The sequence below is a fragment of the Salvelinus fontinalis genome, chromosome 30 (genome assembly GCF_029448725.1).
Source record: "Salvelinus fontinalis isolate EN_2023a chromosome 30, ASM2944872v1, whole genome shotgun sequence".
In the NCBI taxonomy this organism is placed as follows: Eukaryota; Metazoa; Chordata; class Actinopteri; order Salmoniformes; family Salmonidae; genus Salvelinus; species Salvelinus fontinalis.
In genome coordinates this window covers 30230904-30249191 of record NC_074694.1, presented here as the reverse complement: position 1 = coordinate 30249191, position 18288 = coordinate 30230904, and the positions used below count along the sequence as shown (strand labels likewise).

General features: G+C 42.9%; 1 protein-coding gene across 1 annotated transcript; it reads right to left on the bottom strand.

The window, feature by feature from the left end:
* Positions 1 to 1173: 1173 nt before the first annotated feature.
* On the bottom strand, positions 1174 to 18151 carry hs3st3l (heparan sulfate (glucosamine) 3-O-sulfotransferase 3-like). Its single transcript, XM_055890423.1, has 3 exons — positions 17157 to 18151; positions 8130 to 8359; positions 1174 to 7930 (listed from the first exon to the last, which is right to left on the bottom strand). Exons 1-3 carry the CDS (start codon positions 17612 to 17614, stop codon positions 7542 to 7544), a joined length of 1077 nt encoding a protein of 358 aa, XP_055746398.1. The 5' UTR covers positions 17615 to 18151; the 3' UTR covers positions 1174 to 7541.
* Positions 18152 to 18288: the final 137 nt, after the last annotated feature.

Sequence of the window (18288 nt, the reverse complement as noted above, 5' to 3'; positions counted from 1 at the left end):
CCAGCTCTGGCTGGGCCACTCAAGGACATTCAAAGACTTGTCCTAAAGCTACTCCTACGCTGTCTTGGCTGTGTGCTTAGGGTTGTTGTCCTGTTGTAAGGTGAACCTTTGCCCCAGTCTGAAGTCCTGAGCTCTCTGGAGCAGAGTTTCATCAAGGATCTCTCTGTACTTTGCTCCGTCCATCTTTCCCTCAATCCTGACTAGTGTCCTAGTCCCTGCCGCTGAAAAACATCCCTACAGCATGATGCTGCCACCGCCATGCTTCACCGTAGGAATGGTGGCAGGTTTCCTCCAGACGTGACACTTGGCATTCAGTCCAAAGAGTTCAATCTTAGATTCATCAGACCAGCGAATCTTGTTTCTCATTGTCGAAGAGACCTTTATGTGCTTTTTGGCAAACTCCAAGCGGGCAGCACTCTACCGTAAAGGCCTGATTGGTGGAGTGCTGCAGAGATGGTTGTCCTTCTGGAAGGTTCTCCCATCTCCACAGAGGAACTCTGGAGCTCTGTCAGAGTGACTGTCGGGTTCTTGGTCACCTCCCTGACCAATGCACTTTTCCCCCGATTGCTCAGTTTGGCCGGCCGGCCAACTCTAGGAAGAGTCTTGGTTGATCAAAACTTCTTCCATTTAAGGATGATGGAGGCCACTGTGTTCTTGGGCACCTTCAATGCTGCAGACATTTTTTGGTACACTTTCCCAGATCTGTGCCTTGACACAATCCTGTCTCGGAGCTCTACGGACAATTCTTTCAACCTCATGGCTTGGTTTTGCTCTGACATGCACTGTCAACTGTTGGACCTTATATAGACAGGTGTGTGCCTTTCCAAATCATGTCCAATCAATTGAATTTAACACAGGTTGTCTCCAATCAAGTTGTAAAAAGATCTCAAGGATGATCAATGGAAACAGGATGCACCTGAGGTCAATTTAAAGTCTCATAGGGTCTGAATACTTATGTAAATAAGGTCATTCTGTTTTTTTATTTGAATACATTTGCAAAAATGTCTAAAAACCTGTTTTAGCTTTGTCATTATGAGTTATTGTGTGTAGATTGATGAAGAAAAGCAAATATTGAATCAATTTTAGAATAAGGCTGTAAGTCAAGGGGTCTGAATGCTTTCTGAATGCACTGTATGTCGTTTTAGAAATAAGGCTAATGAAATCAATAAATTGGATAACATTCATAGTCTGGCCATCTCTGAAACTCACTTCGATAATTCCATTGATGATACAGCAGTAGCAATACAGGGATATAACATCTACAGAAAAGACAGGAATGGCAATGGGGGAGGTGTTGCTGTATATGTTCAGAGCCATATTCCTGTAAAGCTTAGAGAGGATCTCATGACAAATGTTGTTGAAGTGTTGTGATTGCAAGTTCACCTGCCTCGTCTAAAGCCTCTTCTTTCAGGGTGCTACTATTGGCCACCAAGTGCTAACAGTCAGTATGTTGATAATGTGTCCAATGCTTGATAGGATGTGTAATGTTAGAGGTCTATTTCTGGGTGACCTGAACATTGACTGGTTAGCAACTAGCTGTCCTCTCAAGAGGAAGCTTCTAACTGTGACTAATGCCTGTAATATGACCCAGCTTATCACTCAACCAACTAGAGTGCATTCCAATAGTGTTGGAGCTGTGACATCCGCTTGTATTGATCATATCTTCACTAATGCTGCAAAGCTTTGCAATATCAGTTCCCATTGGCTGTAGTGACCATATTATTGTGTCAATAACAAGGAAAGCCAAAGTGCCAAAGGTTGGGCCTAAAGTAATTTATAAGAGATCACACAAAATGTTTTCCCAGGACTCTTTTGTGGAAGTTGTAAAAAAAATATGTTGTCTTATGTGTATGAGGAAGTGAATCAAGATGCAGCACTGGACGTATTTGTACAATTATTTTTGCCAATCGTTGACAAGCATGCACCTGTTAAGAATCCCCCTGGTTTGATGAGGAATTGAACAATTGTATGGTTCAAAGAAATTATGCAAAAGAGGTGACAAACAAGTCTGGCTGATTGGTTGACATACTGTAAATTGAGAAATGTGAATAAACTTAACCAAAAGAAGAATAAAAAATATTACCAAACAAAGATAATTGACATAAAACGCAGTGGAAAAATACTTTGGAGTACCTTCAATGATATCATGGGCCGAAAACTCAATTACTCTCCATTGTTCATCGAAGTTGATGGGTCATTTATAACAGAACTTTTCGAAATTGCCAATCATTTCAATGACTATTTCACTAGTAAAGTGGAAAAACTCAGATGTGAAATAACAACATTGAACAGTGAACCATCATATTTTTGTATAAAAGATCTAATAATTAAAGAGAAGGATTGATGTTTGGAATTTGGTCAAGTTCGTGTGGGAGAGGTGGAGAAACTGTTATCCATCAATAATGATAAGCCACCAGGTGTAGACAAACATGATGGGAAACTATTGAGAATAGTAGCAAACTCTATTGCCATTCCTATTTGCTATACATTTAACCAAAGCCTAAAGGAGTGTGTCTACAGGCATGGAAGGAAGCTGAAGTAATTCCACTACCTAAAAATAGTAAAGCACCCTTTGCTGGCTCCAACAGCCATCCAATCAGTTTGCTGCCACTTCTTAGTAAACTGATGGAGAGGATTGTGTTTGACCAAATACAATGCTATTTTTCAGGGAGCAAGTTAACTACTGACTTTCAGCATGCATATAGAGAAGCACACAACTTGTCCTGCACTGACTCAGATGACTGATGATTGGTTAAAATGGATAATAAGATGATAGTTGTATTGGTAGATTTCAGTGCAGCCTTTGATGTTATTGATCATAAATTGTAGTCACCTGCCATCGCATGGTTGGAGAGTTATTTATCCAATAGAACCCAGAGAGTGTTCTTCAATGGAATCTTCTCTAACATCAGATGTGCACAGTGTGGTGTCCCTCAGGGTAGTTGCCGTTACTTTTCTCTACTTTTACAAATGATTTCACTGAAATTCTAAATAGGGAGTTACAGTCATCAGAATGGGTGATGAATAATAAACTGGTCTTAAACACATCTACAACTAAAAGCATTGTATTTGGTTCAAAACATTCTCTAAAGACCTAAACCTCAACTGGAGTTGTGTATGAAGGGTGTGAACATTGAGCAAGTTGAGGAAGCTGAACTCCTAGGTATAACATTGGATGGTCAATTATCATGGGCAAGTCATATTGACAAAGTTGTTGTGGTGATGGTGAGGAGTATGTCTGTTATAAAAATATGTGGACTTGTTGTCCAGGCTCTGGTCTTGTCCCATCTTGATTACTGTCCTATGTAATATGGTTAAGTGCAGCAAAGAAAGACCTAGCAAAGCTGCAGCTGTCTCAAAACAGAGCAGCACACCTTGCCTTTAACTGCACATACAGAACTAACATCAACAACATGCATGCCAGTGTTTCCTGGTTGAGGGTTGAGGAGAGATGAACTGCTTCTCTTCTAGTTTTTATGATGAATATTACTGTGATGAAAATTCCAGATTGTCTGCATATCAAATAACATTCAACTCATACATACCCCACAAAACAAACCACCAGGGGTTTCTTCACAGTCCTCAAGTATAAAAGGAATTCACGGCAACGCACCATTTTGTACAGAGCCACTATCGCATGAGACTCTGTTCCATCTACAATTACTCAAGCAAACAGCAAAATGACCTTTAAAAAACAGATTAAATAACAACTCATGGAAAGGCGGGGACTCGGAGGGGACACACACAAACACACGCACACACAGACACACTAACATTTTACGTATTTTTTTTGTATTGTTAGTATAATTTTTGATGTTTCTATGTGAATTTTGTTGGGTTGCCCAAAAAGTTACATATTGCAGCTTTCAATTTGTGTGGCTGTCCTTGACAAACAGTGTGTCATTGTTTTGTTACTTGTCATGATTTGTGTTTTTTGTGGACCCCAGGAAAAGTAGCTGCTGCTTCTGCAAAAGCTGATGGAGATCGAAATAGACAAACAAAAGAAGCATGAGGTTCAACTTGTCCTCTGTTTTGGTGCCCTGGCTACCACTGTGAAGTGTAAAGCAAACCCATGCACATGCATGGGCTCCCGAGTGACGCAGCGGTGTAAGGCACTGCATCTCAGTGCTAGAGGTGTCACTACAGACTCTGGTTCGATTCCAGGCTGTATCACAACCGGCCGTGATTGGGAGTCCCATAGGGTGGCGCACAATTGGCTCACCATCGTCTGGGTTAGGGTTTGGTCTGGGTAGGTTAAATAAAGGTTAAATAAAAAATATAAAAAATAAATAAACATGTGCAGATACGGTGTGTAACTGTGTAAGAGCGAAGTCTTGCATGTTGCTCATCTCAATATCTGTGGTGCTGCTTGTGGCAAAGTCATTTCACTGAGTGTACCTTTAAGATGTCATATTCATCCATGGTTATATTTTTGGTTGTTCGGTTAGGCTGAAGATGCCCATAGATGCTGATCTAAGGTCAGTTTAGTGTTTCCTCCTCTTACGGTTAAGGTTAGGATTTAGGGAGCGTAAACGGATCCTAGATCTGTGCCTATGGGTAACCTCTACTTGGAAAGGGCAGATACATTTGAGTTCCTCCTAATCCACTTATGCACATTCATTATTCAACAATACAAAACCACTCAGTCAAATCTGAGCACTTACAAAGATGCTACTCATACTTCCCCTCAACGCTTTCTAAATAAAAGACTCATCCTCCTGTTTTCCGTAATACTTGGGGATGATATTCGATATGTACTGATTGCCTACAACTCTTTTAATTCCTGACCTAAGTACTGAGTAGCTAAGATGTATGAGAAAAAGGAAGAGGAAGGTCATACTCCACGAGGCATGGTAAGACATCCGTTTTGTTTTGTTTAGTGTTTCACTACTTTGCAGAAGCATCCACAGGACGTTGTTACTAACTCTACAGCACACATCAGGCCTACACTGCAGACTACACATCCCATCGCCATGTTCTTCACTCCTGGTGGGACACAGTGGGGTCAGGAGTTAGGCAGGAGCACTATCTAAGACAAAAACGCCAGGTATTTTCAAACCCAGCTTAAACTTAGAATACTTAATTGAAACAATAACAAAGTGGTCACCCAGCCTGTGTTTAGGTAAAAAGCTGAGGGATGGATCTGGAGAAATGTAACCGCTCTCAAATTCATAGACAGAGCTACAGTATGCTGCCCTACAAGGTCAAAACACAGTAACTACGCCAACAATGAAGATGAGAAAAATGTCTTTAAAGTTTTTTGTTAGCCAGCCAAATATGATAAGCAGTGATTCATTTGAGACGGAGCCTGTTTTCACTGTTTGCAATGCAAGAACTCTAATTAAAGCTATCAGTGTTCAATTGACTTGCCTCCTTTGTAATTCTCCTGCACCCTAATAAAGGTCATGTGGAAACGTGCCTGATATTCTAAGAGTTGATTTGTGTTGGGCATGCCCGGGGTTATGGTTTGCACAACATTGTACCCTAGCGACAGACCAATGCTTGGCTGTTGCTGTGGTGAGAGAGAGAAGACGCGCTTGAATCTCTCACATAACTAGAGTGAGATTCACTGGAATGAAATATTCTGAATACTATACCAGGAGTAGGCCTATACTTTAGCCACAGATAAACAAGAGAGAGAGAGGCTTTTGGCAAGAGCGCATTGGCCATCACCGGTGAGTGAGCTGCACATCATTGGCTGAGTCAGTGAAACTGGAAAACTTTTTTAGGAATATATTTTCCTCCTGATATTGTACAATATGTGTGTCTCCACACACCTAGGCCTAGGCTATTGATGGATTCCAGACGAGGTCATTTTAATTGATCTCAGATTCTCTGTTTGTCAGTGTCAAAGCAGCCGGTCATTTCAATCCTTTGTGCGGTTTTACATCATGTAAAATGATGTAGAATGTGTTTATACAAGGCCACATGTTTCCCAGACTACAGAAAAAAATATCCCCATGTGTGCAACTTCTGCAAGCGCCTCTACTCTACTGCTCTATGCCACTAAGCAAAAGCAATGATAATGCATGCAATGCTTTATTATAAAGGTGCTTTTTTTTCATGTGTTGCTGTACCTCAGAGTCTCCCAGGTCACCACCCTCTTGGGCTAACTTTTTGTTTCCGGCACATCCAGGTTTGCAAACTAAGCACTGTAGATAAGTGATAATGCACTGACGTATCATCTTATTATGTAGTAATTTGTATGCATATCAACCATGACCACTGACTTGACCTATGACCCCTAAAATGCAGATACTGCACTCTGCCTTTGTATGACCTTAAACAACTCCTGCAAAGGCAAAGTGCAGTATCAACAATCTAAATGTCTTTATCCAACTTTTCTTGTTTTTCTGTTTGATGGAAACAGATTGAGTTCTAACTGCATTCCAACTGTATTTAATGGTGTAATGTAGTTACGTTTTCATGTTTTGTACGTTCTATTGTGATAACCCTTAAGGTAAGGACTATTTCCACTCGCAGAATGGTGATACTTCCAAAACATTTTTGACTTTGTGCAGTATATACAATCTGAATGTGTTTATCCAACTCGTTGTTTTTCTGTTTGACTTTGTATCGTCATTTATTTGACTTAGGGGTCACAAATCAGTGGTCATGGTTGTAATGCATAAAAAATGACTTCATAATAAGATAATGCATTATCTCTTGTCTACCTACAACATATTTGGCTGGACAGCAAATAAACTTTAAAGCCATTTTTCTCTGTTTCACTGTTTGCATAGTTAATGCTCTTTGCCTTTGTATGGCAGAGCAGGTAACTGCAGTCAAAATATAGTGGAACAAAGCCAAAGTGCAGTAAATTCTGTTTTCCTGGGTGTTTACTTGGATTTTGCAGTTACTGCAAATTTCTCACTCCCATTTTCTCTAAAAATGGAACATAATTGAACCAGGACACAGTATCAAACAGATACTACAAAGCCTGATTTCAGTCTTAACTCAATTTGGACCAAATATGTACTTACTGCGTTTTGCCTTTGTAGGCAAATTATAGTTTTAACCATGTATTGAGGCTATGCAGTGTTTGTTTACATTTACATAGTTTACAAACATTGGAGTAAAACAAGCTTGTATTTTGGCTTCTGATTGGATATGACAGCTGAACTAAGCTCATGGGGCATTTGTATGTTTTATTCTTCAAGACTCAATGGGTACTCTATCATGAATTAATAACTCCAAAAATGGATGGAGCAACTAAAGATTCCAGCTTTAAGTGTCACTTTCTTTTTGTTGAACATCTATTAGATGCTGAAAGGGAACTAGCATAGAGACGGTCTTTCTGCACTGTCACCAATATGGAATCTCTGATATCTGTTTCCCTCGCTACCCAGAGGTCTATCAACATTGGATTTAGTTCCTAGCACAGAGCCGCTTCTGTATCAACAGTATGAGGCTATGTCATTACTCTTTGCCCCAAGTCACAGTAACAGGTACAGAGTGCAAACTGAAGCCGACGGACAAACACCCCTCGGTGTCTTTGTTGCTATGGATTCATGTTTCACCTTGTTAACTCTACTGAGTCCTCATTGCCATCCAAAGTCCTGGCCAGCCATCTGGTAGAACCGCTGGTTGTGCGGCCTGTAGAACTCCCTCAGTCTCCGGATCATTTCAGGGTCGATGGGGGCGTGTGTTCGGCCTTTAGTCTTCCCCAGGCAGTGGGGCTTGCTGCTGCCCTCCGGTTTCTTCAGGCAGGGGAAACCTTTAGTCTTATTGAAGTAGAAGTGCTTGTCCGTCACAATCCTCTGGAGGCCCAGGAAGTCCTGGACCTTTCCTAGTTCTCCTGCCGGGTCGGAGATGAGGCCCTCCCCACTGACCAGGTGGATCTGGGCCCGGGGGAACCAGGCCAGCCAGCGCTCCAGGTGTTGGGCGTACAGTCCGATCCACAAAGGGCTCCATAGAGAGTCAATCTCACCTGGGATCAAGAAAAGACACAGTTACCTGTTTGAGACTTTGAAAGGGGGGACTGAAGACAGGACTAAAGAATATGGTCTTTGTGTGGGTACTGAATTAGGAAAAACTATGTTTTGTGTCATTCATTAATCCATCCAACCATGCTATCATTCATTCATTCATAGGCCTATACAATAAAAATGCATCACTATGATTCTGACCATTGGTGCGGTTCTTGAAGGCGAGGGTCTCGAAGGCAGGGATGTGGGGGGTCTTGGAGATGATCTGGGTGTAGTCAGAGATGGCCCGGGTCACAGGGTCTCGGACCACCACAATCAGCTTCACGTCACGCGACATGGAGTGTACACGGCCAGGAGTCTCCACGGTAACAAAGTAACGTGGTGTCTTCTCCATGACAACCTGGCCATCCAAGGCCTTGGGCATCATACTCCTGGGGGATGGAGGGAAAGAAAGGGAGAAATTATAGAAGAAAGGGAGAAAAGAAAAAAGAAAGAGAGAGAGAGATATGTTTAGTGTTTAAATGGTGCAACTATTAGGATTAAGACCATCTGGAAAATGATTCTGATTGGGCTGAACAACCATCGAAAAGGCTTTATTTGTCTCTTACTGGCTACAGTTGATGGTCAGGCCTCAAGGCTGTTCTTATATGCATCCGAAATGGAGGCTGTCATTACACATGTACAGGCTACATCAATCATAGAGGAGTACTGAGATGCACACACACACAGAAAATATTCACACCCCTTGACTTTTTCCACATTATATTGTGCTAAAGCCTGAATTTAAAATGGCCTACACAAAATACCCCATGATGTCAAAGTGAAATTAAGTTTTTTGACATTTTTACAAATTAATAACAAATGAAAAACTGAAATGTCTTGAGTCAATAAGTATTCAACCCCTTTCTTATGGCAAGCCTAAATAAGTTCAGGAGTATAACATTTGCTTAACAAGTCGCATAATAAGTTGCATGGACTCACTCTGTGTGCAATAATAGTTTAAAACGATTATTGAATGACCATGTCATCTCTGTACCCCACAGATACAATTATATGTAAGGCTCCTCAGTCCAGCAGTGAATTTCAAGCACAGATTCAACCACAAAAACAAGGGAGGTTTTCCAATGCCTCATAAAGAAGGGCACCTATTGGTAGATAAATACACATTTAAAAAAGCAGACAAAGAATATCCCTTTGAGCATGGTGAAGTTATTAATTACACTTTGGCAGGTGTATCAATACTGTCACGTTCCTGACCTGTTTTCACTTGTTTTGTATTTATTTAGTATGGTCAGGGCTCGAGTTGGGTGGGTTGTTTATGTGTGATTTTCTATGTTGGGATTTTGTGTTCGGCCTGGTATGATTCTCAATCAGAGGCAGCTGTCAATCGTTGTCCCTGATTGAGAATCATACTTAGGCAGCCTGGGTTTCACGTGTGTTTTGTGGGTGTTTGTTTTCCGTGTCAGTAGTTGTGCCACACGGGACAGTTTGTAGGTTAGATTCTCTTTTGTTATTTTGTTTCGTGTAGTGTTCAGTTTATTGATAATAAAACATGGACACTTTCCACTCTGCGTCTTGGTCCGATCCCTACACCTCCTCTTCAAACGAAGAGGAGGAAATCAGCCGTAACAAATACACCCAGTCACTACAATGATACAGGCGTAATTTCAAACTCAGAGAGGATGGATTGCTGGAGAGGATGGAAACCGCGCAGAGATTTCACGAGCCCAATGGTGACTTTAAAACAGTTGCATAGTTTAATGGCTGTGATAGGAGAAGACTGAGGATGGATCAACAACAATGTAGTTACTCCACAATAGTGGCCTAAATAACAGAGTGAAGAAGGAATCCTGTACAGAATAAAATCTATTTCCTATATATATGACAAATACTCCAAAACCTTGTTTCTTATGATTCATTTGACTGTCTTTTTTTTACATTAATGAATGTGTTATTCCATGTGTTTCTCTGGGTTACAGTAGTAAAAGCCAAATTCAATATGTTATCAAATAATTGTTTTATATATCTTTTTTTTTATACCTAAAAGGGTCCTAAAATTCAAAATCAAACAGCTAAATGATCCATAGGATGACCATCTTACAACAATTCAGGACGGTCTGGGGACAGAGTTGGAGTGATGGAGATATGGAGGGATGGAGGGAAGAGAGGGAACAGAGAGAGAACAGGATGCTCAGAGTGTCCTCTGGTATGAGCATGGATCAGGTTTCAGCTCTGAACACCCCCCCCTCCTCCCTGAAATATGAACTTCTATCTATACATCAATTTCCCAACCTGGCTCTATCACACACACACACACACACACACACACACACACACACACACACACACACACACACACACACACACACACACACACGCACTATAACCTTCATGGGAGGTGAGAGTAGTACTTAGCCTGAAGACTTCCCTGTTTACCCGAGCCATCAGGAGACAGACAGTCCAACACACACACACAAACACACATTATTCAGTCATTATTCAACCATGTGCTATTGTTCTTCTGTCCTCAGACCCCTAGCTCTCACACCCCTCACACACACACGCCGTGTGTGTGTGTGTGTGTGTGTGTGTGTGTGTGTGTGTGTGTGTGTGTGTGTGTGTGTGTGTGTGTGTGTGTGTGTGTGTGTGTGTGTGTGTGTGTGTGTGTGTGTGTGTGTGTGTGTGTGTGTGCGTGCGTGTGTGTGTGTGCATCCATGCCTGCCAGTGCATGTGCATCTAGTGCAGCTAAAGGGATAGAAAGCCCATGCATGAAAGGAGTAGATGAGTCAGTCATAAAGGAGTGATGGAGTGATGGGTACAAAGGTACTTCCATTAGGCTGCTCTCATAGAGAAGCCTTGAAGCCAGTACCATTGAGTCAGCATGGAACAGAACTCCATTACCTTACTGTTAAGATAGATGCAATTATCACAGAGCCCTCCCTGAGAGCATATTCTCTGTATTCTCTATATTGTTCTCAGAGAGCCTACTCAGTCGCTCATGTGTATTGAGTGTTAAAGTGATCAGGTCATCCATGTGTAGATGCCACGCAGCAGGAACAGACACCCTCTGGATGAAGAGAGAGATTTTTACAATCTCTCTCCTGTTTGTCATCCACTTCCCTCTCTCCATCTCTCTGTAGAGCGTCATACCCCCACTCCTAGGCCATGGGGACTAGCCCAAGAAGACCCTGTTCCGTGCAGAGCCATAGGTATTGATTCTGGAGGAGTGGGGGATAAAGTGTGTGTGTGTGTGTGTGTGTGTGTGTGTGTGTGTGTGTGTGTGTGTGTGTGTGTGTGTGTGTGTGTGTGTGTGTGTGTGTGTGTGTGTGTGTGTGTGTGTGTGTGTGTGTGTGTGTGTGTGTGTGTGTGTGGGGGGGAGGAGGGGGTAGGGTAGGCCTGGGTCTCATCTGGGCTGAGGGTGGCAGGTGGGGTTTGGGGGAGCCTCTGGAGTCCCATCAGCACCGTGCTGTGTGTGTGTGTGTGTGTGTGTGTGTGTGTGTGTGTGTGTGTGTGTGTGTGTGTGTGTGTGTGTGTGTGTGTGTGTGTGTGTGTGTGTGTGTGTGTGTGTGTGTGTGTGTGTGTGTGTGTGTGTGTGTGTGTGTGTGATGACAGATGTGAGGCAATTACAGTGTCTATCACACACACACACACTCTGGGGTCAAAGACCATCATATGACAACGGAGGGAGGAGAGATGAGAGGGTAGGTTAAAACGACATAAATGTTGATAGATTTGATAAACTGGCATCAACTGCTATGGATCGCCAAATCTATTTAGTCTACATACATTATAAGGATGCAATGTTTCAATGGCAATAGCCATTATTTCAATGAAAAACAATGAAATTGTTCTCTTATTGATGTCAACACGGAGTGTGCATTCGTGTATGTGTATATGTATGTGTATATGTGACTGAGAGTCCATTCATCCATTTCTCTGCGCTGGGGACCATTAAGGCTCTAGTCCATTGTAGCGTTGCCCTGTCCACTTCCAGCAGACATCCATCATAGTGGGCCCAGACCCCCCCTGCCTCCCCTCTGCAACCCCCCAGAGAGCGCCTTAATGAGGGCTAGATCACCCCGGCTGTCTGGGCCTTATGGAGATCACACACATTACAGTACTGGATGGGTGGATGGGCCCCGATTTAATATAGAGATATTATTATATAGAGAAATATAAATGTGTGGGAACGCAAACACACATACGCACAAACGCATGCACAAATGCACACACATAAATAAGAAACACTAGTGTATTTCCCCTTTCTAACACGAATAATATGTAATAACAGAATTCAGATTCCCCTACACTTAGCCCAGTTTTTACTCCCCCTATTCAAAAACCATGCTTAAAAGAATCCACTAGATTCCCTTTGCTGTCAGACGTGATCTCCTCTAACATAGCCATGCTGAAGATCACATGTTTTGGCAGCCATTCTTTAGCCATTTGCATGGCAATTATACTCCTGTGTAAAAACACAGACACACATGCAACGTCAAGCCCAAACAAAGCATGGGATCCATGGGTATGAATTGACATGCTGCTTTTAACGAGTTCATCTGAATTGCAAATGAACCACAGCCATGTGAGAACATCTGACTCTGTAAAGACCACTAAATTGGAATCTGTCATTTGAGTTCTGATGGGGAATGCATTCTTCTCCAGATCAAAACGGAACACTTAGCTAGGCATCTCAAATTGATTGCAACACGGTCATCGTCTGTACGTCATATTGCACTTAGTTAAATAAAGGTTCAATTTAAAAATGTAAAAAATTGTTACACTATATGATTGGTAAAGACAGATTTATATACAGCATGTGAAACAAAATCACTATAACAAGAAAATGAGACAAACTCTACACTCCATTATGGGCTCCCCAGCTCTAGCAGTACCTCATGGTCAACACTACATCAATACATCTCACTGCTACAGGAGAGAACGTTACCCTACAGCCTCAAAGGAACACACAGAGGCAGCACTGAATAACAAGCCTCCAGCTCTGGGAGTATAGAGTATAGCTCCAATGACATGGGGTGAGGAAAAGGTCAGTGGAGATGTGTGTGGTTGTGGTAACACAGAGTTCACCCTTTCACCTCTAATCTCTGCTTTCATCTGCACAGTCACACCATCCTATCCCCAATATTATTTCTCTCTTCTTTCATTCGCACACAATCCATCATCATGTGCTGTAGGAAGTTAATGCACAGCACGGAGAGAGAGAGGGAGAGAGGGAGAAAGAGAGAGAAAGAGGGGGGATACAGACACAGAGGGACATACAGACAGAGATTGAGACAGACAGACAGACAGACAGACAGACAGACAGTCAGACAGACAGACAGACAGACAGACAGACAGACAGACAGACAGACAGACAGACAGACAGACAGACAGACAGACAGACAGACAGATAGAGATTGAGACAGACAGACAGACAGACAGACAGACAGACAGAGATTGAGACAGACAGAGATTGAGACAGACAGACAGACAGACAGACAGACAGACAGACAGACAGACAGACAGACAGACAGACAGACAGACAGACAGGCAGGCAGACAGACAGACAGACAGACAGAGAGATCCAGTCAGTCAGTGCTAGTGACTGAAACCTGACCTCTTTGCAAATGTGAGAGGATTATTCCAATGCAGGATAAGACTTCCTGTTAACTGTAACTGAATCCTGTACTGACCAGAGATAACACACACACACCAACCTGGTCTTAAAGCATTTCGTATTATTCTGTACGTAAATCCGGGACACACCATTTAGTATGTTACGTTTCATATGGTATGTATAAATTTGTGGATGTCCATCAACCATTTCGTATGATATGTTGGCATCTTCCTATTTTGTTGCCTTACAACCTGGGAATTAAAATAGATTTTTTTGGGGAGTTTGTATCATTTGATTTACACAACATGCCTACCACTTTGAAGATGCAAAATATTTTTTCTTGTGAAACAAACAAAAAGTAAGACAAAGAAACAGAAAACTTGAGCGTGCGTAACTATTCACCCCCCAAAGTCAATACTGTGTAAAGCCACCTAATGCAGCAATTACAGCTGCAAGTCTCTTGGGGTATGTCTCTATAAGCTTGGCACATCTAGCCACTGAGATTTTTGCCCATTCTTCAAGGCAAAACTTATCCAGCTCCTTCAAGTTGGATGGGTTCCGCTGGTGTACTGCAATCTTTAAGTCATACCACAGATTCTCAATTGGATTGAGGTCTGGGCTTTGACTAGGCCATTCCAAGACATTTAAATGTTTCCCCTTAAACCACTTGAGTGTTGCTTTAGCAGTAGACTTAGGGTCATTGTCCTGCTGGAAGGTCAACCTCCATCCCAGTCTCAAATCTCTGGAAGACTGAAACAGGTTTCCCTCAAGAATTTCCCTGTATTTAGCGCCATCCATCATTCCTTCAATTCTGACCAGTTTCCCAGTCCCTGCCGATGAAAAACATCCCCACAGCATGATGCTGCCACCACCATGCTTCACTGTGGAGATGGTGTTCTCGGGGTGATGAGAGGTATTGGGTTTGCGCCAGACATAGCGTTTTCCTTAATCGCCAAAAGCTCAATTTTAGTCTCATCTGACCAGAGTACCTGCTTCCATATGTTTGGGGAGTCTCCCACATGCCTTTTTGTCGAACACCAAACATGTTTGCTTATTTTTGTCTTTAAGCAATGGCTTTTTCTAGCAGCTCTTCCATAAACCCAGCTCTGCAGAGTGTACGGCTTAAAGTGGTTCTATGGACAGATAATCCAATCTCCGCTGTGGAGCTTTGCAGCTCCTTCAGGGTTATCTTTGGTCTCTTTGTTTGCTCTCTGATTAATTCCCTCCTTGCCTGGTCCGTTAGTTTTGGTGGGCAGCCCTCTCTTGGCAGGTTTGTTGTGGTGCCATATTACTTCCATTTTTTAATAATGGATTTAATGGTGCTCCATGGGATGTTCAAAGTTTCGGATATTTTTTTATAACCCAACCCTGATCTGTACTTCTCCACAACTTTGTCCCTGACCTGTTGGGAGAGCTCCTTGGTCTTCATGGTGCCGCTTGCTTAGTGGTGTTGCAGACTCTGGGGCCTTTCAGAACAGGTGTATATATACTGAGATCTTGTGACACTTAGATTGCACGCAGGTGGACTGTATTTAACAAATTATGTGACTTCTGAAGGTAATTCATTGCACCAGATCTTATTTAGGGGCTTCGTAGCAAAGGGGGTGAAAACACATGCATGCACTACTTTTCTGCTAAAAAAAATTTAGATTTTTTTTTCATTTCACTTCACCAATTTGGACTATTTTGTGTATGTCCATTACATGAGATCCAAATAAAAAATAAATTTAAATTACTGGTTGTAATGCAACAAAATAGGAAAAACGCCAAGGGGAATGAATACTTTTCCAAGGCACTGTATGATATTTTACGAAGTCTAGCTAGGTGGCTAATGTTTGCTAGGTAGCTAACGTTTGCTAGCTCGCTAACGTTAGCTAGGCTAGGGGGTTAGTGTTAAGGTTCAGGTTAGGTTTAGGAGTTAGGTTAAAGGGTTAAGGTTAGGGGAAGGATTAACTAAAAGGGTTAAGGTTAGGGTTAGGTGAAGGGTTATCGAAAAAGGTTAAAGTTAGCTAACATGCTAGTAGTTGAAAAGTTGCTAATTAGCTAAAACTCTAAAGTTGTCCATGATGAGAGTCAAACTCGCGACCTTTGGGTTGCTAGACATTCACGTTATACACCAACTCACCCACCCCTAAGTAGCCATCTGTCTTATGTAACCATACCAAATATAACATATCATACTAAATGGAGTGTCTCATATTTACGTACAGAATAATACAAAATGCTCTGAGACCAGGCTGCACACACACACATATATACACACACACACACACACACACATACACACATACACACACACAAACTGATCGGGACTAATAGCTTTAGTCACGACAAGCCAAGGTCTTGGGAGAGAAGTGAAGCCATCGATTTGAGAAACAGTGTAAGGATAAAACCTCTGCTCCATCTCAGTCCAGCCCTGTCCTGTCCTTTTTCAGATATGATCTATCTCCAGTCTGCCTGCCTGGTTGAGAGTGGTTCCTGTCAGAGATAGAGATCTGACGTGTCCTTATGAAGCAGATGAGAGCAGAGTGTACAGACAAAAAGGAAACATGTATTTCGATTTTAATCGAAATGCATATTTGAAAGTTAAAAATATATATACTTTTTGTGCACCTGACCATGCTCTTATCGACTGCACTTACAATGTCTCTTCGCAGACAGTTATTTTTTTCAAGCACCACATCCTACAGTGGACACAGCTGGTCTACATATACCATACACTAAGCTCTTCCTAACTTGACTTGTACCCGATGATATATCCCACTGTGTAATGAAGTGGTGTGACTGGGAGCGCATCATTATCTGTGAGGGTAAACTGACCTGGGGTCAGGATCAAGCTGACAGGCCTGACAGTGATATCAAGTGGCATGACAGTCAAGAAGCCCCATCTGGTCCTGGGGAGAGGGCAATCTTGTCACTCTGGGATGTCATTGAGACATACACACACAAACACACACACAGTGGAGACGTGGCACACCCTGGCACACCCTGGCATAATTTGTGTGTGTGCGTGTGTGTGTCAATAAGAGAGAGAGAGAGAGAGAGAGAGAGAGAGAGAGAGAGAGAGAGAGAGAGAGAGAGAGAGAGAGAGAGAGTGCGTGTGCGTGTGCGCATGCCTGTGTGTGTGGGTGTGTGGACCTCTAGGATGAGACCAGACCCAGCTGACTAAGGTAACATCTGGCCTCAGCTGCAGAGATGATTGCACTGTGAGAACTCATCCAGACCCCCCCTTGCACATAAACACACAAACATGTACACACACACACAAACAGACACATGCACACACACAGATTGGCATAGCCAGATGGCAGTCTCTCTCTCTGCCTGTCACCTAATCCACTATATGCTGGCCGTGGGTATGTTTGGGTATTCCAAAAACAAACAAGCATTATTCATAGATCTATTTCTATGTTTTAGGCTGCGTCACAGTGGATGCACATTCAAATTGTTCTGTAAAATTCATTACCAACCAAGTCCACCATTCATCGGATCAAATGGAACATTACTTTCTGATACAGGTGCACTGAGTCAAAAGCATTTCTCAAACAAACAACATTTTTTGGATAGCAATGGCCTTTGGAGAAATGTACACGTGCACGCATGATATTTACCTGTACCAGTGCAAGCCTCGTGCGTAATGCCGGTCAAAGAAGTGCGGCTCAGAGCCCAGCGCGCGGATGTCCGGGTGCAGCCTGAGAAACTCCAGCAAAGCCCTCGTGCCACCCTTCTTCACTCCTATAATAAGGGCTTGGGGTAACCGCCGGGTCGCCTTCCAATCTTTACCCGTGTTATCAGTCTCCAAACCGGGCGTCAGTGTGCTCCCCTCCCCGGTCCCTGGGTAACCATCTTCATCCTGTACCGTTACAACGTCCTTATAAAACGTCCGGTTTCTGTCATCACTGGCGGGTCTGTCCGAGGCTGAGTTTTCCGTTAGGTCCGACTCGCAGCATCCCGTGAAGAAGTAGAAGAGAGAGACACAGATGATTCCCAAAGATAGAATGATTATAAGTTTTTGGAGGACTCTCCTGATGTCTCTATCCGTTGGGTTGCTGTGGTGAAAAGTTGCCATCGCCTTCCCTCAGAATCCCATCCGAGGAGGGCCATTCTACTGCAAACTCAGCTCACATAACTTCATCTCTGTGAAGACACGAAGGCTTTCTGAGCCGCTCAGATAGAATAAAGTCTCCATTGTGCCGCTGTGTCGATTCCACAAAGCCCCAATAAAGTCGCCGGCGTGCCCGTGTCCCATCTTTCCCTTTGGCGGTTCATTCTGCGAGTATGAAATCCATTGAGTTGGATGCTATTCTCAACGTGACCTCGCTTCTCCGGAGTCCCAAACGCAGCTCAGCCACCCATTCAAGAGATCAATTCCTGTGTTTTGTCCAGACATCCACCCACTCATTCGACCCCACCGGCATGGAGAATATAGCCTACAGCTGTTAATATCAGCCGCGCAGGGCTGGAGTGGTCCTTTACCCTGGGATTACCCGCTGTCTCACTCCATGGGTCTCCGGGGACTGCGTGTCATGGGGTCTCGCTCTCTCTTTCTCGCTCTCTCCCAATTCTTTCTTATCATTCATTTGTTCAGGAAAGTGTGCGCTGCGCTCCGAATTAAATTGTCTTTGATTGGAGGGTCATGGCCGAAGGCGGGTCTAATCCCAACGGATTTTATTGGGAAAACGGAGATGAATTTGATGCGCATGCACGCAGAAGAGAAGAGAGAGCAGTTATGGTGTGCATATA

Bases quoted from the DNA above. Each gene is read 5' to 3' on its own strand.
- hs3st3l (XM_055890423.1), bottom strand. From the start codon at position 17,614: ATGGCAACTTTTCACCACAGCAACCCAACGGATAGAGACATCAGGAGA. The intron at 8,360-17,156 runs GTAAATATCATG...TCCATCCCCCAG, and splicing joins CGAGGCTTGCACTGGTACAG to GAGTATGATGCCCAAGGCCT. The intron at 7,931-8,129 runs GTCAGAATCATA...TCTTGATCCCAG, and splicing joins CTTCAAGAACCGCACCAATG to GTGAGATTGACTCTCTATGG.